At 38.3% G+C, this 26,021-nt stretch overlaps 1 protein-coding gene across 1 annotated transcript in view; it reads right to left on the bottom strand.

Moving 5' to 3' along the window:
• The window catches only part of SHQ1 (SHQ1, H/ACA ribonucleoprotein assembly factor), a 105,640-nt gene that overhangs the window by 75,669 nt on the left and 3,950 nt on the right, over positions 1-26,021 (bottom strand). The window contains exons 2-6 of the mRNA XM_054479569.1: positions 24,001-24,065; positions 21,935-22,057; positions 20,703-20,857; positions 12,097-12,209; positions 3,850-3,977 (exon numbers count right to left, since the gene is read on the bottom strand). Coding sequence (XP_054335544.1) covers positions 3,850-3,977; positions 12,097-12,209; positions 20,703-20,857; positions 21,935-22,057; positions 24,001-24,065 — 584 coding nt within the window. The remainder of the gene's footprint in view (positions 1-3,849; positions 3,978-12,096; positions 12,210-20,702; positions 20,858-21,934; positions 22,058-24,000; positions 24,066-26,021) is intronic.

Here is a 26,021-nt window from a genome sequence, read left to right as displayed (position 1 = left end):
CATTTTCAATAACTGTGCACAGAAGAAAAACCTACTTGAATTATTCTTCTGAATTCTTGGATACTAGGAGCTGCTAGACTTTCCCTAAAACACTTCCACCTTTTACTGAGCATTTATAAGTTCCACTGTGGCCTATTTCATTAATAATACACAAATGCATTTACATTCTGAAATTCAAGCAAAGAGATCAGAGATGATAAATAACAATAACAACAAACCAGGAAATCACTAGAGAAACCAAAAGTCTGAGCTCCCTAAGGCCTTTTTTACTAGAGCTGTAAATCGTATCACCCAAAGGGGAACTTGGGGGAAGTTTGCACACAATCAAGTCTAACCTAGCAGCAGTACTGGAAATAACTACAGATGCAGTGCCAACAATGCTTGGATGATTGCCACCATGAGTAACATTTGTCAAGCATTTGTATGACTTAGCTAAACTACAAAGCAGCTTTGCTATATAGTTCACAATGTTTTGGCTAATTATACTTTTAAAAATAATCTCCAGTGAAACAAAAGTCAGCTGAACTCTCAATACATTTGAGGAGGAAACTGGTGCCCTAGCATTGAAGCAAATGGCTGAGGACCACCTCCCAACATCAAAAATCCCACCAATATGTCTGAAGGCTGCAAAGGGACTATCAAAATGAAAGATGTCTGCAAGGTAGTCACTTTTCTCTTCCAAATATTTTCTAATTTTGTTACTTTTAAATCCTCCCTTCCTCTCTAAATCCCCCTCCCAAACATCCCTCTTATCTGGGTCAACAATTAAATCACAAAGGATCTCAATGCTCTCAGAGTAACGCACATCTGTCTATTACATCGTACATTCACTGGAACCAGATCAAGGGAACCAGAAAAAATTGTGCTGCATTCAAACCTTCAGCCTAAATGGGTAGCTCTGCAGTGCTACAACTTTCAAAGTTGACACTGACAGTTATCTCTACAAACACTGAAGGGCTCACTGGTGCCAAACAGGATGTCCCTGCTAGGAAGTTCATTGACTATAAATGTTATGTGGTGTCATAACAAGCAATAACGTGCCAAGACTCTGGAGCTTCAGATTAACCACTGAAAGACAACATGGGAAATGCGGTGAGTTCATCCTCATGAAATCAGAGCTCAGGGGAAGCACAGCGTTTAACACTTCCATTTACAAGCCTTTGGGGAGGAAAATCTGGATCACTACAAAGCTGGAGAAAAGTCTCCCTGTTGTAACTCAGGGCTGTGATGAAAATGACAAGAATTACAACCAAGGGAGAAAAAGAGGGAGCAAAGTTCACCACCTAAGGCTTATCTGGAATTCAAAGCAATCTAGGTTAATATTTTATGATACAGAATGAATCAAAGGTACACCCCTCACCTGCACTGTTGTATCTGCCTGGCGACACCTGATGAGGAGGTGTTAAACAGACAACAGCCCACGCTATGACACAAAGAGGAAGAAGGCCAGAGAGGCAAAGAACAAAGAGGAAGAGGAGAAAAGGTACAGCAGCATGCACCATAGGTAAGCAGAAAACTGTGATGTTTATTTCTTGGTTTATTTCTTTTCCCCCATATTTTATCCTGGCTCAACACACTTCAATTTATTCCTCCAATTCTGAGTGCCCCAAATATTTGAACCAGAATTTTTTAAATGAGAGAGAAATCTTGTTAACAAGCAACTTTCCCTTAAAGCTTTCTAAATGTATAAAAATTGTAATTTCACAGAGAAACCATCCAACTCCTGGCTCTCCTGTGACTGATTTTACTCTACGATAATAATTTCTAACATTTACAGGATTTTAAATACATCGTTTCATTCAATCTCAGGACAACTCTGAGGTAGGTACAGCATTTCCACAGCAACCCAAAGGTGCAAGATCATATCGCGAGCATGTGGTGGAACAAGAAGTCCAATCCCAAGCCTACATTTAGTTTATATCTTATACTTGGTATTATTAGAAAAGACACTCTGTTCGACACAAAGCTCAAGTTCTTCTACCTTATATCACATGTCCTTGCTATTTTTAAAGGTGGTTTTTAGAATGAATCACCATAATGGCTTTGCAGACTATGACTGTTCCTGATGCACCAGCCTGGCTATCAGCCATAGGTCAGATGCAGGGTCAGGAGGGCAGGTGGTTAAAAGGACTGAGTGGCTTGATCTCCTGCTAAAATTACACAGAGAAGACTAAGAGCATTGCTGACACAGAAAACTGGACTGAGAACAAGCTACAGTTTATCAAAGTAGAGCAAGTTAGAATTTAAATCAAAGGGAACGCCTTCTCTTGATTTTTAGGGCAACTAGCTCACCCTGGTGGACAGAAAACTCAACTATGTAACCATCAGTTTTCTCCCACACCACCTCATTAAAATATTGTGCTAAAATTAGGGAAACTGACTCAAACCAGTTGATACACTTGATGATTTAAGTTTGTTCAAACTTCATGACCAGATCTACCTAGCACGTACAATTAACTATCTATATTGTGTTAGCAATCCTATACCTGAAAATTTGTCTATATATACATAATGTGAGAAGTTTCTGAAAGCTGCTTAAACTCAAATATAAAAGTCAGGATTTGTTGAAAATGACAATAAATCTATAACAAGAGTCACTATAATGAGCTTCTGTTATGCAATAAAGTTAATCCTCTATTTTCTAAAATATTATAGCAGCAATTTTTTGATCTGGTAGAACTCACCTAAACTTTAATAAAACTTAACCATAAAAACATTTATTACAATATTTATAGATATTTACTGAGTACCTTTATATAACAGGCACTATACTAGACACTGAAAAAATAGCAGATAACAGGCTATTGCATTGATATGCAGAAAATAAAAAACTATGATGCATTAGAGACCCTGTAGCTACTTCAGAATGAATGGTCAAAGAAGGCCACTATATATATTATTCGCAACTGCAGAAAACAGGAAGTCACCCAAATGTCCACCAGTAGTAAACAGCCCAAATATCCATCAATCATGAAAAAAATATCCAACAGGATACTATGTAATCATGAAAAGCTTCAGGTAGATCTCTACATACTAATATGGAAGATGTGCAACACACACTACAAATTGAAAACAAGGTACGAACCGGGTATACGTGAGTCTATGTGTAGACATTTCTTAAAGCAACTGTTTAGATGTGGGAATATATATTTTTAAAATATCCCCAAAATTGCTAATAGTGATTACTTCTGGGAAGAAGAACTTGGGGTGGGAAGAGTCTATATTCCATTTAATACTCTTCAGAATGTACATATATGTGTATTCTTTCCATTTAAACATTGAAATTTTATTTTTAATATGTAAATAAAAGCCAAATCAGTGTGACAGAAAACATGGGTGCTCTCTTCTTGATCTGTCTGCAAATGTTATATTTCTAATGTATAGTCTTAATATATCAATGCTACACTGCACTTAGAGAAGCTGGTAATAACATGTCCATCTAGGTCTTTTCCCACCTGGGTCTTCCCCCCGCCCCCCTTACTAATACTCAGATGTCCTTACCAAAGAAGAATGTTCATACGTCTTAAGCAGGTTATTGAGAAACTACAAATGTCCTGTGTGATAATATCCCTAAATTTAGGTTTTAAAAAATAATTAATTGTAAAAGAACTCCAATGAGTCTAAAGGAAAATATACTTCAAAAGAATTTTCCAACACAAATAAGCCTAATTATTTAGCGGCATTTTCCAGTCAGGGGCAAAGAAGTCATTTCCAAAATTAGCAATTCAAACTCATATTTTAACATTATAAGGCAATTACAACTATATGCTTAATAATATGGAAGGCAGTAAACGTGGTACACCATGAGATTTTAAAATGAAACAAATTAGCCGAATTTGAGTTTCTTACCTAATGTAGCATGATTTTCTTGCTCCTGACTCTTTTCCAAAAAGGCCGTCATTTTTGAATATTTGTCAGTCCACCAAGGATTATACTTCAAAATCTGTTCAATCGCCTCGTCTTCAAAAAAGTCAGCTCTAGGAAAAAACATTGAAAGAACTTACTATACAGGATTTCACTGGCTTTTACTTTTTAACATTCTATCTTAACTCATATTTGTACTAGAAATACAGATTTTTAATTCAAAGTACATTTCAAGGAAAGACTGAACATTACATTTACTTTCTTTGTAGTCACTAACCACAAACATAAGTTATTTACCATAAAACAAAAGTAAGTATCTGACTAAGGGATATATAACATTTCTGATCTCTTTTTTTTTTTTTAACTTTTTTTAAAAGAGATGGGTCTCACTCTGTCATTCAGGCTAGAGTACAGTAGTAACATGATCACAGCTCACTGCAGCCTCAAACTCCTGGGGTCAAGCAATCCTGTCTCAGCCTCTCAAGTAGCTATGACTACAGGCACATGCTACTGTGCCTGGCTAATTTCTATTTTTTTATAGAAACGGGGTCTTGCTTCCTTGCCCAGACAGGTCTTAAACTCTCGGCCTCAAGTGATCCTCCCACCGCAGCCTCCCAAAGTGTGATGGGATTACAGGCTTGACCCACTGTGTCCAACCTCTGATCTCTTTAAATAGAAGGTACGTAGAAGACTGGTCCTACCCTGAAGTCCCATCCCATATTCGATGATGTGAAATGAAGCAAATCTGAAGACACACTGGACTGAAATCTGGCACTTGTGCTAGGTATGCAAGTACCACAGACTTTAGTAAAATTTCAATAAAGGAAAACATTTTTGAACTCAACCAGCAAAGAAAAACAAGCAGATGAGTAGGAAATTCAGGATACTACATTTCCACAAAGAGGCTAAAAGGGGCTATACACACACACACACACACACACACACACACACACACACACACACACACACACACACACACACACACACACACACACACACACACACCATTTTTGGTATGTGCACTCATATTTTCTACCAAGATACAATCTATTTTATTAAGATACTAATTTTAAAGTTCCTTAAACTACTGAAGAAGATAAAAGCAACATTTGTAGAGAACAGAAAGCTAATTTTCCTGCACTCTATATTCCTGTTTTAACTAGAAAAATAACAGCCACATTCAAAATACACCTCTCACTCTTGGAGGACACTTATTCAGAAATGATTCTATCTTGCATTCAAAGTTGGAAATTGGTATTCTTGGTAAAAACATTAACAAAGTATAACTCATGGGGAAAATTTTATTTATATTTTACTTAACTAGAAACTCAAGGAATTGGTTGCTTTGATACACTGAATTTTCTAACTGGTAGTTTTACAACCTTATAGTTGTAAACTATAACCTTATATCAGTTTCTAACTGATAGTTTTACACAGCCTTCCCTTTCAACTGAGATACTGAAATCATTTAAAAATTAGAAAGATCACAGACAACTTACGGAGTTCTTTGTATGTTCCAGGCACTGCACTAAAAGCTTTGCATCCATTATTTCCTTGAATCCTCACACCATCACTATAGGCATGAGGTACTATCAATACCCTCATTTTACAAAGGTAGAAACTGAGGCTCAGAAAAGTTTTGTATCTTGGCCAAGTTCAGAGAACAAGTAAAAACCGTAGCTAGGATGTAGACATACTGAACTCTTACTTCAGACTCCAAGCTCTTAACCAACACAAATATTCCATTTTTATATATGAGGAAATAAAGTACATATTAGACAAAACTGAACAGCTAATATCTTGAAATAGGAATTCTCAATAACAATTTCCAACAGGTGCACAGACATATGAGACTAGGACAAAATAGCTGTTTCATAAACTAATCCTGCTAAGCCTATTTTCTTATTAGCTATCTCTTTCTCCTTAACGTGAAGGAACTCTTTTGAACTGAAGTTCTACTATAAACTCATCCACAAATCAGAACGTGAGCTTTTTTCTAGGAAATGAATTTCAAAGGGATAAACAATAACAATAAATGGCTAAAACGCTAAATAAGTCATTCATTCAACAGAAAGTACTGACATTGTGCCATGTTCCATGATCCATGTTAGGCACTGGAGTTGCATTGCTGACAAGACACAGACAGTCCTGGCCCTCACACAACTTAAAATCCCATGGGGGAGTCAAGCAATTACAATATAGCAAAATGCTATGACATATCAGCAGTACAAGATTCTAGGGCAAAATAAATTAGAATGACAGGCAAGGACCCTGGAGGATATAATATCTAAACCAACAGTTGAATGATAATGAACAGTTAACCAGATGAAGAGGGGTGGGACAGAGTATTCCGTAATGAAAAACTGGTTGGCGAAGGCTAGAAAACAAGAACGCACATTTAAGGGAAAAAAAGTTGAAAGAAGCTGAACATAATATAGTGGCAACCACCTTGTAGGCCATGTTTAAAAAATCTCAAAGATTATCCCTACCAACTAAACACTTAAAAGCTTTTTACATAGGGGAATGACATTAGCATGGTTTAGAAACATCACTCTTATTACAGCCTGGAAAATGATTTAAAGGGAGAAACCTAGAGAAGCAGACATAATGGTGGCCTAGAATAAGAGAGTGGCAGTGGACACGGAGCAAAGTGGATGAATCTGACCTATATGTAGATGACAGAACCCTCAGGATGCAGGGAATGAAGAGCTCGAGGAGTGAAAAATGACACTGAGAATTCTGGTCTCCACAACTCAGTGGACAACAGTGTCCTTCGCTGAGACAGGGACATAGGAGGGAAGCTAACAGACATGAGTGAGAAATAACAACTCCTGCTTGGGATAGGTTGAGTTTGACATGCCTTTTTTTAGGATTTGCAAACAGACCCATCCAATAGGTAGGTGGACATACAAGACTGATGCTCAAGACAGTGATATGAGAGTCACAAGCATTTAAACCAAGAAGAGGATAAAATTGCCCAGGAAGAACTGGCACAGTGAGAGAAAAGGGCCTTGGACACCACAGCATGGAGGACACCAAAGGCAAGAGTAGAGGAGCCTATCTGAAAAGATGCTGTTTTCCTCCCCAAGGGACCATGATGAAGAGAAAAAGAAAACTGGCTTGGTAACATGGTATTTCTACTACCTCCATTCCCCTCCCCACCAAAAACACCTCCAAAACGTTTGATCGTTTTGAGTAAAATTTCACTAATACAGTCCTAGTAATCTGAACTGTGGTCTATGCTTGACATTGTCCATGAATTAAGAGTTTCATGAACAAGCGCTGACGGTGACTAATGTTTTACTTTTCATAATAAATTACTTTCAAGTTTTGTTTGTCTGTTTTTTCATTTGAGATCTCAATTTTTTTTCAAGCCTTTTTTTTTTTTTTTTTTTTTTTTCGAGACAGAGTCTCACTCTGTCGCCCAGGCTGGAGTGCAGTGGCGCAATCTCGGCTCACTGCAAGCTCCACCTCCTGGGTTCACGTCATTCTCCTGCCTCAGCCTCCTGAGTAGCAGGGACTACAGGCACCCGCCACCATGCCCGGCCAATTTTTTTGTATTTTTAGTAGAGATGGGGTTTCACCGTGCTAGCCAGGATGGTCTCGATCTCCTGACCTCGTGATCCACCCGCCTCGGCCTCCCAAAGTGCTGGGATTACAGGCGTGAGCCACCACGCCCGGCCTTTTTCAAGACTTTTAAGGTCACTAATTGAACAAGCATTCACTGAATGCCCTCTACGTGCATCATCAGAAAGATGAAGATGAAGATCTGCAAAACTCACTTCTGCCCTTAAGGACTCCATTTAATGAGAACCATGTATACAAATACAGAACATTATAAAACAATGTGGTAAAAACAAGACAAACTGTAACAGGGGAGCACTGAGGTGGGCTTCCTAAGCCAGTCTAACAGGGCGAGTGCATGGAAGAAACAATGAGCCTAGTCTGAAGAGATAAGCAACCACTATTCAGGCAATGTGGGGTCAGGGGAAATAAATGGCAAAGGGATACCATGATAAAAGGAAATACATGAGAAGCAGTGTGGGCTGGGCGTGGTGGCTCACGTCTGTAATCCCAACACTTTGGGAGGCCGAGGCAGGTGGATCACTTGAGGTCAGGAGTTCGAGACAGCCTGGCCTACATAGTGAAACCCCGTCTCTATTAAAAACACACAAGTTAGCTGGGCATGGTGGTGCACACCTGTAATCTAAGCTACTCAGGAGGCTGAGGCAGGAGAATCTCTTGAACCCGGGAGGCAGAGGCTGTGGTGAGCCAAGATCACACCACTGCACTCCAGCCTGGCCAACAGAGCAAGACTCTGTCTCAAAAAAAAAGAGAGAAAAGCCATGTGGTACAGGTGGGGAAATGCAAACATTCATTATTGCTGCGGTGTAAAACGTGAGCAGGGAGTGACAAAAGTGAAGCTACAGAGGTAGGCAGGGTCCAGATTACAAAGAAATTGCAATGACACACAAAGCAGTTAGGTACTTTAAGCAGGAAAGCACCAAGGACAGAGTTAAGCAGATTTTCATTTTCAGCGCGTAAGACATCATACTAATGGTTCATGGTTGATGGATCTGAAGAAGTCCAGACTAGAAGCAGGGATGCCAGTTAGGCAGTTAGTGAGTGCTGCACTAAACCAGACACAGATGAGGGCCAGAAATTGATGCAGTGAAAAAAAAAAAAAATACTACAGAGATAAATGGTACAACTTCAGGATTGATTGAATGTGTGGGATAAGAAAGAAGGCAAAGATGAATCCCCGCTTTCCAACCTGGGTGACTAGAGTGAAAAATGGGGCATCAACCAAGTTAGAAAATTCACAAAGACTTTAGAGGTAAAAGGATGAGTTCAATTTTGGACATGTTGAACAGAGGAGCCAAGTCAGTGGGATGCCCAGTCACCTCTCTTCAATATGCTTCTTCTTCATAGCACTTAATTACAATAAAACCCCTTTAATATGCTTCTTCTTCATAGCACTTAATTACAATAAAAATAGTGTCTACTTCCTCCACTACAATGGAAGCCCCATGGACAACACAGAGCTTGAGATCTTGCCATATGCACCACGGTGTCCTTGGTATCTGACACTGCTTAGCATGTAGTTCATTCAGACAAATATTTGTTAAACAAATAAATACATAAATGAAAGAAGGGATACATAAAATTGTATTCTAATGCTTTTTCTCAAGTTCTGTGTTTTGAATTGAGAGCCACCTCAGAAGCAGGTGATCTTGCTCCCAGCCTTCCAATTACTATTTGTTGTCCTAATATCTACTCAATAAACCCAAGAACTTAATTAATATACCATCTTTTTTCACAAGTTTAGAGTAATGAAAAATTATCACAATTTAAAATGGTACAACAAATGGTATAAGATCATTTTTGTCCCTTTTCTTATCTCACAGATGTTCAGAATACTGACTAAATTCTTGTGTTTTCTCCCAAAGAAACAGGCAAGATTTTATGAACTGGTTAATGTAAAATGTATGCCAACAATTAAAAAACCATTTGGGAAGAAGAAAACCAAACACTCTCAGCAAGAGAAATATGAATACTTGGCTATAATAATAAGCAATAATAATACTTGGCTATAATATAAGAAATGCTTCAAGATGCTGTCAACATATTTTAGTGTAAAAATAATACCCCAAAGGAATTACAAATAAGAAATGAATAAAAAACAATAAACATTTATGGATCATCTATTATATGCCTAGCACTATAGTGGGCTGCAAAACATGCCAAAAAAAAAAAAAAAAACAGATTATACCAAAATAACATCCAGATTTTACAATAAAAGACTTTTAAATAACAATCTAAAATCATATATGTGCCTTTGAAATGTATAAATTTTTCTTTACAATCAACTGACTTCACTGTGTTCTGCTTAGGCTGAAATTAAAATTCGTTTTCCTAAAGCCCCCCAAATCCTGACAACATGAGGAAACACTATGACTTGTAAAGACAAGTCAAACAACTTACAAATAGGTAATATTATGCTAATATTATATACATTATTGATTATGCTAATATTATATACATTATGTATTACATGTGTATATTACAATGTATTATCTGCATGGTGATAGTAATTTAAAGTGAGCCTTTTTTTTCTCCACTCTTTTAACCACTAACAACAACAACAAAAAAAGCACTGAGCTAAAAAAAATTTTAATTAAAAATTTAAAAGAATTTTAGGTGCATTTCATTTAATATTAATACATTTGGGTGAGTCAGGTAATATTATGCTAATATTATATACATTATGTATTACATGTGTATATTACAATGTATTATCTGCATGGTAGATAGTAATTTAAAGTGAGCCTTTTTTTCTCTGCTGTTTTAACCACTAACAACAAGAAAAAAAAGCACTGAGCTAAAAAAAAAGAATTTTTAAATAAAAATTTAAAAGAATTTTAGTTGCATTTCATTTAATATTAATACATTCGGGTGAGTCAGTCAGCTAATATAAATAGTGAGTAGTAAGTAACACAAAAATTACACTGAGCCAAAGTCTTACTGCTATCAGAAAAGTCACAAAGAATCTTTACCTCATGACTCCCACTCTCCTCACTTAGCCCATAACTAAATTTAAACCATTCCTGTAAGAACTGTTCTTTGAGAAGTGGAAAGAATATTTCATGCATAGTATTAAAGAAAATGAGCTTCTGGATAAAGACACACAGAAGATGGAGAAAAATAAGGGCTGCTTATAATATCACATTGCTAACTATAAATTCCAATTTCCTAATTCTCTCAGGCCATACTTATTCTTCTAGTTTTAGAAGAGAAGAGATAGGCAGTTCTTCTAATTAAGCTCCCTCCCACTTGAAATTTCAGTCTTGTAAAGCTTATTCTGTTTTTATGCTAGCCTTAGAAATTTGCTGACAATGAAATTTCCACTTTAAATATTCAGCATGATTTTAAATGGGTTTCTTCAAATTACTCTTCAGTGGACCTTTAAAACCACAATTGGAGAGATAAAGGTAATTAGAAACAGCAATGTAAATGGAGTTGAATCTCTCAGATGTCCTCCAAAATGTAACATACCCTGCTCTTACCCAGTTTCCCTTAGAATGTTGAACAGTTCAACCATTTATCATTACACATCACTCATTCCATTTGCACATCACAAGATATATCCCTGCCATTCCAATTAGTATCCTACTGTGTCACAGGAGATAGAATGTTAATCACAAGAGCTACAGCAGTTAAACTGAAATAGTGTACATGAAAAGGATATACAAAATGACAAATGGAGAGACTCTTTTCAAGTCTTGGCCAAGCCACTTAGTAGTAGTGTGACCTTGAGCAAGTCCCTTAAACTCCTCTCCTCATCTGTTGTGAAAACTGAATAATCACATGAGTGCACTTTATAACCTGCAGGTACTATACCAATATAAGGAGATATGATGATTATAGCTATATATTTAACAGTTTAGAAAATCTTGACCCAGAATTAATAATTAAGGTCTACATCAACATAAAACCCCCTCATTCTCCATGCATCCTAGTAGAGCCACATGTCCAAGAGAGGTCAAGTGACAATCCTTGGAAGAAATGCTGCTATCCTGGCCAGTGGGAGGTATCACAATCTCTCAAGTCATCATGTACCTATCTGTTAATTAGATAAGTTCTTTATGCAAATTTAAGCCTGATGGAGATACATTATAGCCAAAAACACAATTAATGCCAGTGGGAAATACAGCAAAACTTCAAATGAGATTCTATTTATTCTCTACCACAAAGAATAATTATTTGTTCATTGGAAACATATCACTGATTACAAGGACTAGTGGATGAAAGTATTAGGAAGATCCTGGGATCAGCCAAGAAATGTGGTACAGGTACATTTAAATTCTTAAAGAAACTGAAACATATTTTCATTTATGCATACCATTAATCACATCCAAAAGTCTACGTAAAAGGAGTGTAATAGTCTCATGAATTATTACATTTTTAAGCCTGGCGAGAAAAAAACTAAAAAGTATGTTAGAAGAGTTCTCTGTTGCTAAGATGAACAACTTGAGATATAAGAGGCAACATCTTACAAAGATTACAGAGGTACAACCGTTGTAGGTTAATTCAAATGTCCATTAAGGTCTTCAGTCATCAATAATTTCTGGAATCCAAAATGCACATCCCTAGCAGAGTTTAAAAGACACTCAAAAATTTTAAAATAAATGTCAAGTAAATTATTTAATCCTCAAAAATCCCATTACTCACAGATAATGATCAGGATCAAACTTGGCCAGCTCAGCGGCTAGGCGCTTCTGTCTTCGTTCAGCTGCAGAGGTGAAATCTGGATCCTTAACATCAATAACATCACTCAATTCATCCTGAGGACACCCAGAAAAGAAAGAATAATTGCTATCTCCTATTTTTAGCATTTAAAACTCAAATTTTGTACAAAATGCCAAAGAACAGGAATAACCTAACTGATCAGTAAACCATGACATCATCTGTGACATTTAGATTCAAATCCAATAAATATTTAAGCACCTACTACTTGGTAGGGCCTGTGAGATCCTTCTCATAAATTATCACATTTAATCCTTACAACAAACAAGCTGACTGACAGATATTAAGGCTATAAAAGTTTAACATAAAAAACAGAATGGAATAAACCCCTACAAGTAGGCAGGAACATTTAACTCAACATCCATTTCCCCATTTACACCTAGAGATTGGAAAGTTATTAAACGTAGAGTGGCTGATTTTCAGACATCTACACAGTCTCTTCTTTTTTCCTATAGTCTAGCTCAGCTGGTCTAAAGAAGCATTACCATACAGATTGAATATCCCTTATATGAAATGCTTGGGAACAGAGTGTTTTGGATCTTGAATATTTCTAAATTTTGGAATACTTGCATTATACCAGTTAAGCAGCCCTATTCCAATAATCCCAAATGCGAAATGCTCCAAAGAGTATTTCCTTTGAGTGCCATGTTTGTGCTCAAAAAGTTTTGGATTTTGGACCATTTCAGATTTCAGATCCTGTAAAAGACTACATACAAGCTGGGTGTGGTGGCTCACTCCTGTAATCCCAGCACTTTGGGAGGCCAAGATGGGCAGACTGTTTGAGCCCAGGAGTTCGAACCATCCTGGGCAACATGGAGAAACCCCATCTCTACAAAAAATACAAAAATTAGCCAGGCGTGGTGGCTCACGCTTGTAGTCCCAGCTACTCGGGAGGCTGAGGTGGGGGGATGGCTTGAGCCCAGGAGATGGAGGCTGCAGTGAGCCAAGATCAAGCCACTGCACTCCAGCCTGGGCGACAGAGCCAGGCTCTATCAGAGATAGATAGATAGATAGATTAGATTAGATAGATTAGATAGATAGATAGATAGACAGATAGATAGATAGATAGATAGATAGATCGATAGAATTTTTATGGGCAATTTTGATGCACAGTATATGACTTTCCATTGAAAAATGTAAAAGTCGAATCCTAAGAATCAGTTTTCCTGTCATTGCCTTTGCCTAGATGCATACATACTGATACGGAACATGTTTCCCAAGCCAAATCCTACAGAATAAACGGACATTAGGAAAACTGCCTAGGATGCCATATGGTCTTTATTCTTTTCATCAGAATTGCGAAGCAAAGAAACCTTATACAATGTGAAATACTCCTAAAACTATGTCTTTTTTTCTTTCTTCTGTCTCACTACTCATGCTACCAACCACAAGTGAGAAGTACAGAAACTAGAAGATGCTTAAAGAATATTAGCTGAAAAGAAATCAAGGGAAATAACTTAGAGAGTTGAGAAAGCAAACTGTTAAGACATTTACAAACAGACTTATAGGCTGGTGCCTAACAGGCAGGTATAAAAGTTGATGGTGTAATGCAAAAACCACTGCAACAAACGTAAGCAATGCTGAATCAGTTAGAGATAGGATAGAGCCTCTCCAAAGAATCAAAATTTCCATATAATAATTTTAAAATTCACTCATCCCTATCACAATCCGTTTAGCTTAAGCAGTATCAATAATATTTCATCTAAGCACATACTAATATAATAAAGAGGGTCCAGAGACCTTTTTAGAAGTCACTGGAACAGGCTGGGCCCAGTGGCTCATGCCTGTAATCCCAGCACTTTGGGAGGCCAAGGCGGGCAGATTACCTGAGGTCAGGAGTTCAAGACCAGTCTGGCCAACATGGCGAAACCCCATCTCTACTAAAAAACACAAAAATTAGCCAGGTGTGGTGGCGTGCACCTGTAATCCCAGCTACTCAGGAGGCTGAGGCAGGAGAATTCTTTGAACCCAGAAGGTGGAGGTTGCAGTGAGATGAGATCGTGCCACTGCACTCCAGCTTGGGCAATAGAGCAAGACTCCGTCTCAAAAAAAATAAAAGAAGAAGTCGTCACTGGAACATCCAGAACATCTTAATGTTGTCAAGTACAAACATTCTGGGCAAAAACCAGATTACTGGCTGTCTCCAAACTTAGAAAAATTTACATTCCAAAAGTTCCTTTGCAATTTACTTTTTGGAGAATTAGAATATATTATACTATATCCTATTGAAATACTATTATGTAGTATTTTCCTTTGAGTGTCATGCTGGTGCTCAAAAAAGTTCTGGATCTACATCTCAGTTCCAGTGTAATCATGCAGACTCTCTGAACCTCAGCTTTCTTACTGTCAAGTCCAGTAACATCTCTATCACAGCACTAGGTATTAGTTTCCTCTTTGCTTCCTGTGCTATAACAAACTTGCACAAACTTGGGCTTAACACAATGCACATTTATTATCTTACATTTCTGGAAGTCAGAAGGCCAAAATCAGTCTCCCTGAGCTAAAATCAAGGGCTGCACTCCTTTCTAGAGGTTCTAGGAGAGACTGTTTGTCCATTCCATCTTAGAAGCTGTCCTCATTCCTTGGTTTGCAGCCCCACATCATAATACCATTCCTCCATCAGCTTCTTTTTTTTTTTTTTTTTGAGACAGAGTATCCAGGATACTCTCCCCATCTCAACATCTTCCACATAACCAAATCTGCAAAATACCTTTTGCAACATAATGTAACATATTCTGGGGAGAAGCACAAGGACATTTTTTTGGGGAAGGGGACAGTTTTCTGTACTACAGGCTGTTGTGAGGATTAAATGAGATAATACAAGTAAGGAACAAGCAGAGGCCTCAATACATTCAATAATGTCAGTCTCCTTTCTCTCTGTCTCCCTCTTCCACTGCTGCTCCCTGTTACCCACTGGCAAACTCCCTACTGAGTACAAAGCCTCCCCTCCACTTCCTCACTTGCTAATAGCAATTTTAAAACACAGACTTACATGTTCTGCTTCATTATTTCACCTTGACCAGAAATAAAGTCATAAATGGGGTATAACCTGTGAGTCTCTGTAGATAACTCTACATTTCAGAGGGTAAATGGACTGACATAACCCCAGAAATTTAAAAACTCTAACTGCGCTGAGAGTAGCCCCAGATTGTGAGCACAGCTCTGCACAATCTAGCCCATCTCGTTGTTCTTCAACCCCATGTTCACCATCCTCTTCTGGCTCAAATACGCTCAAGCCACTCACTGTTCTTTCCATTTCTAGATAACGTCAATCAATTCCAATCCTGAGCCTCTGCACTTACAGTATCCTTCTCATCATTGAGAACTCTGCAAATGTCACCTTCTCAAAGGAGTCTTCTCTGGGCATCCTAGCCAAAGTAATACCCCCAGTCTTTCACCTCACCCCATCCTTTCCCTTTACCTGTAACTATCTGTCATTATCCTGTTTACTTGTTATGTGTTTACATAATTACTGTCCATCTCCTCACTAGAATGTTCTCTGAGGGTAGAGATCTCATCTATCATCTTCTTCACTGTATCCCCATCACTGTGCCTGGTGTCCAATATTAAATCATCTATTCTGCAAATAGTGCTAGAGGGCCTGCTATGGAGTAGAAACTGTTCTGGGTGTCAAAGTGGAAATCCAGTAATAAACACACAGGCCAGGTCTCTACTCTCATGGGAAGGAGAACTGACCAATAAGAAAGCAGCTCTTGGCCGGGCATGGTGGCTCATGCCTGTAATCCCAGCACTTTGGGAGGCCGAGGCAGGCAGATCATGAGGTCAGGAGATCAAGACCATCCTGGCTAACACGGTGAAACCCCGTCTCTACTAAAAATACAAAAAATTAGCCGGTTGTGGTGGCAGGCACCTGTAGTCCCAGCTACTTGGGAGGCTGAGGCAAGAGAATGGGGTGAACCCGGGAGGCAGAGCTTGCAGTGAGCCAAGATCACACCACTGCACTCCAGCCTGGGCAACAAAGCAAGACTCCGTCTCAAGAAAAAAAAAAAGCAGCTCTTTTTTCTCTCTCCTCCTCCCCCTGGCCTCCAGATTCAGGGCCTCCACTATAGTCATGCAACATGTGCACAGCAGAACATGAGTGTTCAGAGCAGTGCAAGCCCCACCCAGGATTGTTCTATGCACAGTCACATGCAGCAGCCCTGTTCAAGCTGGACTCTAAAAAAAGAAACAGAAACAAACTAAAAGCAAAGGTAGCTTGCGGTTTAGAAGTAGAAGGCATTAATCAATCAAAGGGAAGAAAGAGGATGAGAAGTGTTCAACTACAGCAGGAAAAAAAAGGTTCCTTTTTCTTTCAAACAACTGCTATAGCCACTAGTTATCAGAGCTATTTAAAGATAGACATTGCCAAGAAAAGGTCAGGTAGGATTTAAATTAAGTTTATGGAAGTTTAGGCATAGGTTAGGCAGAGACAATCCAGAAAGAAAATAAAGAACAATGAACACATCTGGCTAGTGGGTCTCCCAGAAACAATGGCCTCAGGTCCCCGTGTAGCCAAAAGAAGGACAGGGCCAGCAAGCCTGGCGTCCTGCAGCGCTGGCAGCAGCAGTCCCAGGAGCTTGCTGGGTTGGCGCCCAGAGACTCTAGGATTGTTGCTGCTGGCAGCCACCACTGCCAGAAGCTTGTTGTGAAGTCCTGACTTTGAGCAGCTAGGGCAGTTTTCCAAAGGCACCCTGGTGGCTGGCAGCAATTTCAGAAAGGAAAAAAGACTGGGGGTAGGAAGAATATATCTCTGTGTATGCGGACTGGAGGGAGGAATGTTCAAAGAGAATTTGTTTCAGCAAAAATATTTTATTTTCTTATTATCAGTATAAAATATAGATGTTTACAAGCAAATCCTGTCTAAAAAGCTGGAGGCAAAAAAATATGAAAGACCTCTGTAAAGGGCTAAATTATTCAATGAAGAAAAGATCCCTGAGTGTTGAAATTATGAATAACTTTTTACTTTCTTCTTTGTATTATATTTTTATAATAAATATGTATTGCTTTTATTTTTAGAAACAAAAAAGCCATTTTTCATCTACGGGGGAGGAAAAAGCTGTAAAAATACTTGTATGAGTAGTCAATGAAGCTGTATGGACATCTCTTCATCTACAAGCAGAACTAGAAAAAATAAACTTGTGAGAAAATACTATTTGAGAAAATGGTAAGTTTTCAAAATCATTTTAAATTAGAAAAGATGTTCTAAAATCTCTTATTTGTGATCATCATTTCAGTTTCTTCTAGCTGCTTTACTCATAGAAATAGGGTCATATTATTAACCTTACGTGATCACTCAGTTTTGAATCACTTGTTATGGCTGCCATAAACAGCAGCTGTGAATAAAGAAGAACTCTACAAGTAATTAACCAATTATGCAAGATTTCTGCAGCAATATTTCATAAAACCTATCTACCTTAATATCTTCAAGAGGATACATTTGAATTTTTGGAATCTTGGGTTTACACTTGATTTCTAAAAGTCTGGTTGCTGCACACAAAGTGCTCAGCACAGTGCTATCCAAATCCCCTGGAGCAAGGTGAGCTTCAGGATTCACTCTTTCAGAGTTTAGAAAGGTAACATGGTGCGCACACCATACTTTATGTAATACCCTCTAAGATGTCTGGGGCAGCGCCCATATCCAAACACTACTTCTACAGGAAATTTTTGAATATGTACACTAAGTGGGATTTATAAACCTGTATCGGTTCAGGTTAAGTTTTGCCACCAAATTAAATATTTTAACTTTTAGCTTTCAGAACTTTGTGTGATCCCAGTATTGCACATATGGGGTTATAAACCTGTACTACAAGTAGTATACTATTTACGTTATAAAACCCTTAGAGTTTTCCCAAATCCTCAGCTGTTTTTCCCCTACATTAGGGAATATGCATTCAAATTGTTTAGAAAAGCAATGCTCATGCAATTAAAATTTGAAGAAGAGTTTAATGATTTTAGACAATTAAGCCATTTTAAACGCTTAGAATAATAAACATTAAATTCAGTGGTTCATTTCCTTTTTTATTTTTTTGAGATGTAGTCTCACTCTGTCACCCAGACTGGATGGAGCGCCGTGGCGCAATCTCGGCTCCCTGCAACCTCTGCCTCCTGGGTTCAAGCGATTCTCCTGCCAGCCTCCGAAATGGCTGGGATTACAGGCATGTGCCACCACACTCAGCTAATTTTTGTATTTTTAAGTAGAGACAGGGTTTTGCCATGTTGGCTAGACTGGTCTCAAACTCCTGACCTGCCTGCCTCAGCCTCCCAAAGTGCTGGAATTACAGGTGTGAGCCACCACACCCAGCCACAGTAGTTTATTTCTGATGGGAAATGGAGGGATGTAAACAAAAAGGGATTAGACAAGAGTCAACTATATTGGTTAATGTTTAATGTTTTTAACCTAAGTAATGGATATCTAGGTATTTGATACATTAGTTAAGACATCCAAAAAGATAGAAAGTATACTGGCTTAAAAAAAAAAAAAAACACTAAATTATTAAGTGAACATTTTCAAGATCCAAGAATTTCTGACCTAAAAGGGACTCATTCTAGGCTCATATTATGGCATTCCTACAACATCTCAGCAACCTGTCAGAAATCTTTCAAAAGGATTTTCCGTAAACAGCAGCAACAATTAAGTAACAAATCCCTGGCCTCAAGAAGCACTTGTAATCTAAATGTAAAATCCGTACTTAGCCTGTGTGACATTTATTATCATTCATGTATGGCGTTAGATTGGCAAGCCCAAAATAGCCTGACCACAAACTATCTCTTGGCCAACAACTGAGGGCCATTCACTGTAGTTCCTGCTACAGACAAAACTGACTCTATTCTAATTACCTCTGAGATCCCCAGCGATTGTGATCAAGCAGAGAATATGGGCAACTCACAACTAAGTTTTTAGAAGGAAGGCTATTTCACCAGCATTATTTGCTCCTAAGTAAATCTCAATTTTGTTCCCTTTAAGGAATTTTGAAAGCATTTTATATTTTTCAAAGGCAGGAGTCTTTACAGCATTCTACACTTTCCAAAGAGTTTTCATATGCATTATCTTTTTAAATTTTCAAGACAGCCTTATAAAGCAGGTGGGCAAATTTATCCCCACTTTCCAAAGAGGAGACAAAACTTACTTGTGGTCAAATAACTGGCCTAGTATCCCAAATCTAAACAGAGGTAGGAGCGGGACCAGAACCTAGGTCTTTTCCCTCTCCTTGGTAAATTCAGATATGTCTTAAGATAATAAACCACATTCTAAACAAGTTTTGTTTTGTTTTGTCCGTTTTTTGAGACAGAGTCTCACTCTGTTGCCCAGGCTGGAGTGCAGTGGCACGATCTCAGCTCACTGCAACCTCCGCTTCCCGGGTTCAAGGGATTCTCCTGCCTCAGCCTCCCGAGTAGCTGGGACTACAGGTGGATGCCACTATGCCTGGCTAATTTTTTGTATTTTTAGTAGAGACGGGGTTTCACCATGTTAGCCAGGATGGTCGCGATCTGATCTCATGATCTGCCCGCCTCGGCCTCCCAAACTGCTGGGATTACACGCACCACCACATCCGGCTAATTTGGCCAACATGGCAAAACTCCGTCTCTACTAAAAATAGAAAAATTAGCCAGGCGTGGTGATGGGCACCTGTAATCCCAGCTACCTGGGAGGCTGAGGCAGGAGAATCGCCTGGACCCGGGAGGCAAAGGTTGCAGTGAGCCAAGATCATGCCACTGCACTCCAGCAAAGTGAGACTCTGTCTTAAAAAAAAAAAAAAAAAAGAATAAATAAACAATGGGCTGGTCACAATGGCTCATGCCTGTAATCCCAGAACTTTGGGAGGCCAAGACAGGCAAATCACTTGAGTTTGAGACCATCCTGGCCAACATGGTAAAACCCCATCTCTGCTAAAAATACAAAAAACTAGCCAGGTGTGGTGGTGGGCACCTGTAATCCCAGCTACTCAGGAGGCTAAGGCAGAAGAATTGCTTGAACCCTAGAGGCAGAGGCTGCCATCAGCCGAGATCGTGCCACTGCACTGCACTCCATCTTTGGCGACAGGGTAAGACTCCGTCTCATAAAAAAAGAATAGACAATGGTGCCTCCTATACACCAAGAATTAGACAATTTCATCAAAACACACAATCTCATTCTCACCAGCAACATTCTATTTCATTTATATACAGAAAAGAAGAGACATCATGCCGTAAGTACATGATCTCATATTTCAGAAGTATAAAACATAAAGCTTTGCAGGAAATATGAGAGAAGAGTCCTGTTTTGTACTTGGGAAACTTCATGTCTAGAATATTGAATAAAGGGGAGAAAAAAGAAAGCCACGGGGTGTCTGTAAGAGCAGTACCGTTAGGCAGAACAGCCAATGAAATGGAAGGGAATGAACATCTATGTACTTTAGCTGTGCTAAGTGCTTTAAATACAATCACCTCCTGTAATATTATTTTTAAAAACTACCAAGTGTAAGTATAACTGAAATTAAAATATCCAAATGGAAAAACCCTACAGATCAAGATCTTTCAGAAAGACAACATACCTGTAACCGCTGCAACACTCCTGATCGTAAGTTTCCAAATCCATAGTGGCACTGCGGATTCAAATCACTTTCTGATACCTCTTCATAGGGTGTCTGCTCAATTTCCCAATCAAACTCTTCATCGTCAACTACCTCCTCAGGAATCTCAGAAGCACCTGAATGTGTTAAATTTTAATTTTTTTTAAGTATTGGATTTAAGTACATTTAGGGGAAGAAAAAGTATAGGAAAAAATGCCCACATAGATGCACCAAAAGACATGTACCAAATGTACCAAAAGAATATTCATACCTCCGCTATTCGTGAGAGCAAAAAAAAAAAAAAAACAACCAAAAATGTGGTATATTCATACAACGGAATATTACATAGCAATGAAAGCAAACGAATCTCAGCTAGAATATGAATAAATCTCACAAAAATAATGTTAAGTGAAAGCAGCCAGACAAAAAGAACACATACTGTATGACCTATATATGCAACGCAAAAACAGCCAAAACAGAGGATAGTGGTTACCCTGGAGAGAGGGCAAATTAATGGAAGAATACAGGATGGTATTCTTCAGGTGTTCGAAATGCTCCATTTCTTGACAGAGGTGGTGTTTACTTTACATCGGTGGCTCCCAAACTTTTTGGCACCAGAGACTGGATTTGTGGAAGACAACTTTTCCACAGATCACAGAGGTAAACAGTTTTGGGGGATGAAACTGTTCCACCTCAGATCATCAGGCTTTAGATTCTCATAGGGAGCACACAACCTAGACCCTTTGCAGGCACAGTTCACAGTAAGTTCATGCTCCTATGAGAATCTAATCTGATCTGACAAGAGCCAGAGCTCAGGCAGTAATACTCCTGGCCCTCCGCTCACCTTCTGTTGTGCAGCCAGGTTCCTAACGGGCCATGGATCAGTACTGGTCTGCAACCTGAGGGTTGGGGACCCCTGTTTTATATAACTCACTGAACTGTATACTTCTGATCTTAGCTCAAGATGCTAATATTTTGCCAACCACAAAATGCTGTTTCAATTGGTCCAAAAATGTGAGCGATCTGGTTCAATAGGATTTTTAACATCTTAATTATATCACCAAAGAAGCTATTTTCATGTTTTCACATGACCACCTCATACCTGAAGTATTTTCTTCAATTTCCTATTCACTATATCCCATTTCCCCTACAAATACACAGCATTCCAAGTATTTCTATTTATCTTAATTTCCTCCCAACTGCAATAAACATACCTATTTCTTCCACAAGTGGTTTTGCTGTCCTGGATTTTCTTGGTGCCAGAAGAGCAGTTAACATGTTCAGCCCCTCAAAATGCTGGCCAGGGGTTTCTTTGGGCAGGCGAATGGTAAAAATTCCTTAAAGATAAATTCGTTTTATGCTTAGATTAAAATATTTAAAAAGCTGGGCACAATAGCTCACACCAGTAATCCCAATACTCTGGCAGTCTGAGGCAGGAGGATCATTTTAGCCCAGGAGTTCAAGACCAGCTTGGGCAACATAGCAAGACCCCATCTCTACAGAAAATAATAATAAAATCTTTTTAATTAAAAGAAAAAAATAAATAAAATAGTCAAAGACTTCACAAATATATCTGAGAAATACATGTCTTGGTAAAACATAATTCTATTTTACAGAGCTCTAAAACTATGCCCTCATAGATTTGGTGAATACAAGTCAAGACAGAAAAAGGTTCTTAACAAGGATTTCTCAGAAGCTGTCATTTCTATAAAAAATTATTAATCTGGCTGGGTACGGTGGCTCACACCTGTAATCCCAGCACTTCAGGAGGCCGAGGCAGGCGGATCACGAGGTCAAGAGATCGACACCATCCTGGCCAACATGGTGAAACCCCATCTCTACTAAAAAATACAAAAATTAGCTGGGAGTGGTGGCACGTGCACCTGTAGTCCCAGCTACTCGGGAGGCTGAGGCAGGAGAATCGCTTGAACCCAGGAGGAAGAGGTTGCTGTGAGCCAAGATCGAGCCACCGCACTCCAGCCTGGGCAACAGAGCAAGATTCTGTCTCAAAAAAAAAAAAATTATTAATCTGTTAAAGCTACAGAATACTTTAGTCTTATATAGTATGACCTTCACCTGCTGGTAATATTAAAAATCCAAGTTAAAACTTCTAAAAATCAATGGCCTAAGAATGTAATAGCTTAGAATTTAACCAGGAGTTACTAATTAGACTTCTGGAAAAGGAGGAAAAAATCAGAATACCTAATCCAATGGAGAATGGCAACAGTTTTAAAAATACACAGAATCTTAGATACAACAATTATGGCTTAATAAGGTTTTCTGGCATGTCAGGAGATCTATCCCTAAAGTCTATGGCAGACTCAAATTCTATGTACTTCTTTTCTTTCCTTGACTGAGTTTATCAATCTTATTTAGGCTTCGCTGGGAACTGACTACATTATTTAGTACTTTTACATTTTAAAACATTTTGCCCCTTTCAGTGTACTGAACTGAATTCCAACATATCAAATACAACTCAGCCCAAATATCTCTGCATAAACAATCTTCCTTAACTCCTGTGTACTTTTAAAATTTAATAATTTTGTTTCAATATGCAACTTACCCATAACTAAAAACTGGTTTACTACCTAGGAAGGCAGTTTCACTATACTTCATTACACATTAATTACACTGCATTATGGGTTAGATCTCTGTCATTTAACCCACCCCCTATACCCTACACTTAGCCTAGTTCACTGAGGTCAATATTCATTGAATAAAATACACAAGAGTTACACAAGCTGTTCTAAATCCGATGACAAAGGAAGCCAGTGGCTTCTATAAAGGAAAAATAAATGGGTTCATGGCTAGCTGAAATGAAGGGCTTATCAATCATGAGGAGAAAATTCAATTAGCCTTTAAATGCCACCCATGCATAGTTTCCCTCTCACCTACCTGTTATTAACATTCAAGTTTGAAAATTATACCAGAAAGATTCCATTCATAAGCTCGTAAGTCATCTACATTTTCTATGATCAATCATTTCACATGTTCTAATTTTTACTTTTAAATGTCTACTAAATGTAGGTGAAGTACTCTGGGAAACAGAACCAGAGTAGTTAACTTTACTTTGAAGAACATCGTGAAATACTTTAAAAGATTTGGCAGGGGGTAAAAAACATCAATAACAGGCACTGGACACTAAGAAACAAGAAAGAGTGATAGGAACAGATTGTATTTGAAAGACATCGAAAGGTCCCCATGGTATCTTGAAAGATTATTATGTAAATAATGTGAAAAATCCCAAGAAATAAACTAACAAAAATTCCAAAGACAATACCTTTATCTGCATCATAGGACCCTTGCTCGCTTCCATTTTCTACAATTCTTCCAGGAAGGGTTAATCTGCAGATTTAACACAGGTCTCATGAAGTCCTTAAATTATAACGTAACATAAGTGGCCATCAATACTTATAAACATTTAACCATCAAAATATATCAATCTTTTTTTAAAAAGTTCCTCAGTATTTCTTTCACATTTTAATAAACTAAATAAGTTAGATTCTTTCCCCAACTAAGAAAGTAGAAATTAGAGATGACTCATCTTTCTATTTGAATACCCCAGTCACCAATAAAATAGATACTGAAAAAGAAAAGCCATAATAAATAGTAGTTATCGCTATTGTTATAATACAAGTTGAGTATCCCTAATCTGAAAATCTGAAATGCTCCAAGATCTGAAACTTTTTGAGCACCAACATGACACCACAAAGTGGAAAACTCCACACTTGACCTCATGTGATGAGTCACAGTCAAAAAGCAGTCAAAACTTGGTTGCATACACAAAAGTGTTAAAAATATTATATAAAACTACCTTCTGGCTATATGTATAAGGTGAATATAAAACAAATAAATTTTGTGTTTAAACTTGAGTTCCATCCCCAAGATATCTCATTATGTATGCACAAATATTCCAAAACTCTAGAAAATCTGAAATTTCAGATAAGGGACACTCAATCTGTACAGACAAGGGATACTCAATGGGAAACAATAAAGAAACACAAAACCAATTGATTTTATCAGGCAAATTACCACTTTAAAAAAAAAGCACAAAGCAAAAGTGTCAAATTCATCATTATTATGTGGGGATTTACCCCTCTTTTGTACTAAAAGAAATGAAGTGACTGGCTGGGCGTGGTGGCTTATGCCTGTAATCCTAGCACTTTGGGAGGCCGAGGTGGGTCGATCACCTTAGGTCAGGAGTTCAAGACCACCATGGCCAACATGGAGAAACCCTATCTCTACTAAAAATACAAAATTAGCCAGGCATAGTGGTGCACGCCTGTAACCCCAGCTACTCAGGAGGCTGAGGCAGAAGAATCACTTGAACCCATGATGGGGAGGTTGTGGTGAACCGAGATCATTTACCACTGCACTCCAGCCTGGGCGACAGAGTGAGATTCTGTGTCAAAAAAAAAAAAAAAAAGAAAGAAAAAGAAAAAAGAAATGAAGTGATTTCCCTGCTTCCAGTTTTACCCTAGTTCAATCAGTCTTCCACTGAGGCCCCAAAATAATTTTTCTAAAACAGGAATCTAATTGTCACTTTTCTATTTTAAAAAGCATCTATGGCTGCCTGATGTTGCCTAGATAATTTAAACTTATCAGAAGGGCATTATCAGGCCCACTCCATATCATTCCAAACTTGAAATTTGACCTTCCTTTCCTCCTAAGGCCCTCCCCCTTGTTTCCTACTAAATATGATTAAAAACAAAAACACCTGACAGTCCCAAAAGGCCCAGGACCTTTAATCCCAAGGTTTCATCAAGCTTCAATACATTTTCAGAATGAAAATCCCTCTAAGCCAGAATAAGGGGTCAGTTTATGGATGAGTTTGTTATAATGGTTACAAACGCTAACTTTAGTGTCAGAATCTGAATTAACTCCTAGATCTGCCATTTACCAGATGTGTAACAACCTTCTTGTACAAGTTAATTATTCTTCAAGAATCATAAATCCCTCTTCTGTAAAGGCGGGAAATAACAGTAACTATCCAAGCGTTACTATGAGCATGAAATGATAATGCAAAGAGCTTAGTGGCTGGCACAATTGGTGAGCATTCAGAAAATGTGAGCTATTATTACCAGCTCCCTTCCCCTAAACTATAAGCCTAGAGTTAAATTCTTACTGCATAGGAAATCATATTTGCTTACATGGTGCCTCCCCAACTACACTCTCCATTCTTCAAGGAGAGGGACCAGGTTTTATTCATCCTTGGTATAGCAAACCGCATGTTCTTTTTTTTTTTAGACAGAGTCTCGCTCTGTTACTCAGGCTGGAGTGCGATAGTGCAATCTTGCTCAC

This window comes from Pongo pygmaeus, chromosome 2, assembly GCF_028885625.2.
Source record: "Pongo pygmaeus isolate AG05252 chromosome 2, NHGRI_mPonPyg2-v2.0_pri, whole genome shotgun sequence".
In the NCBI taxonomy this organism is placed as follows: domain Eukaryota; kingdom Metazoa; phylum Chordata; class Mammalia; order Primates; family Hominidae; genus Pongo; species Pongo pygmaeus.
This window is presented reverse-complemented; position numbering and strand designations above follow the sequence as displayed.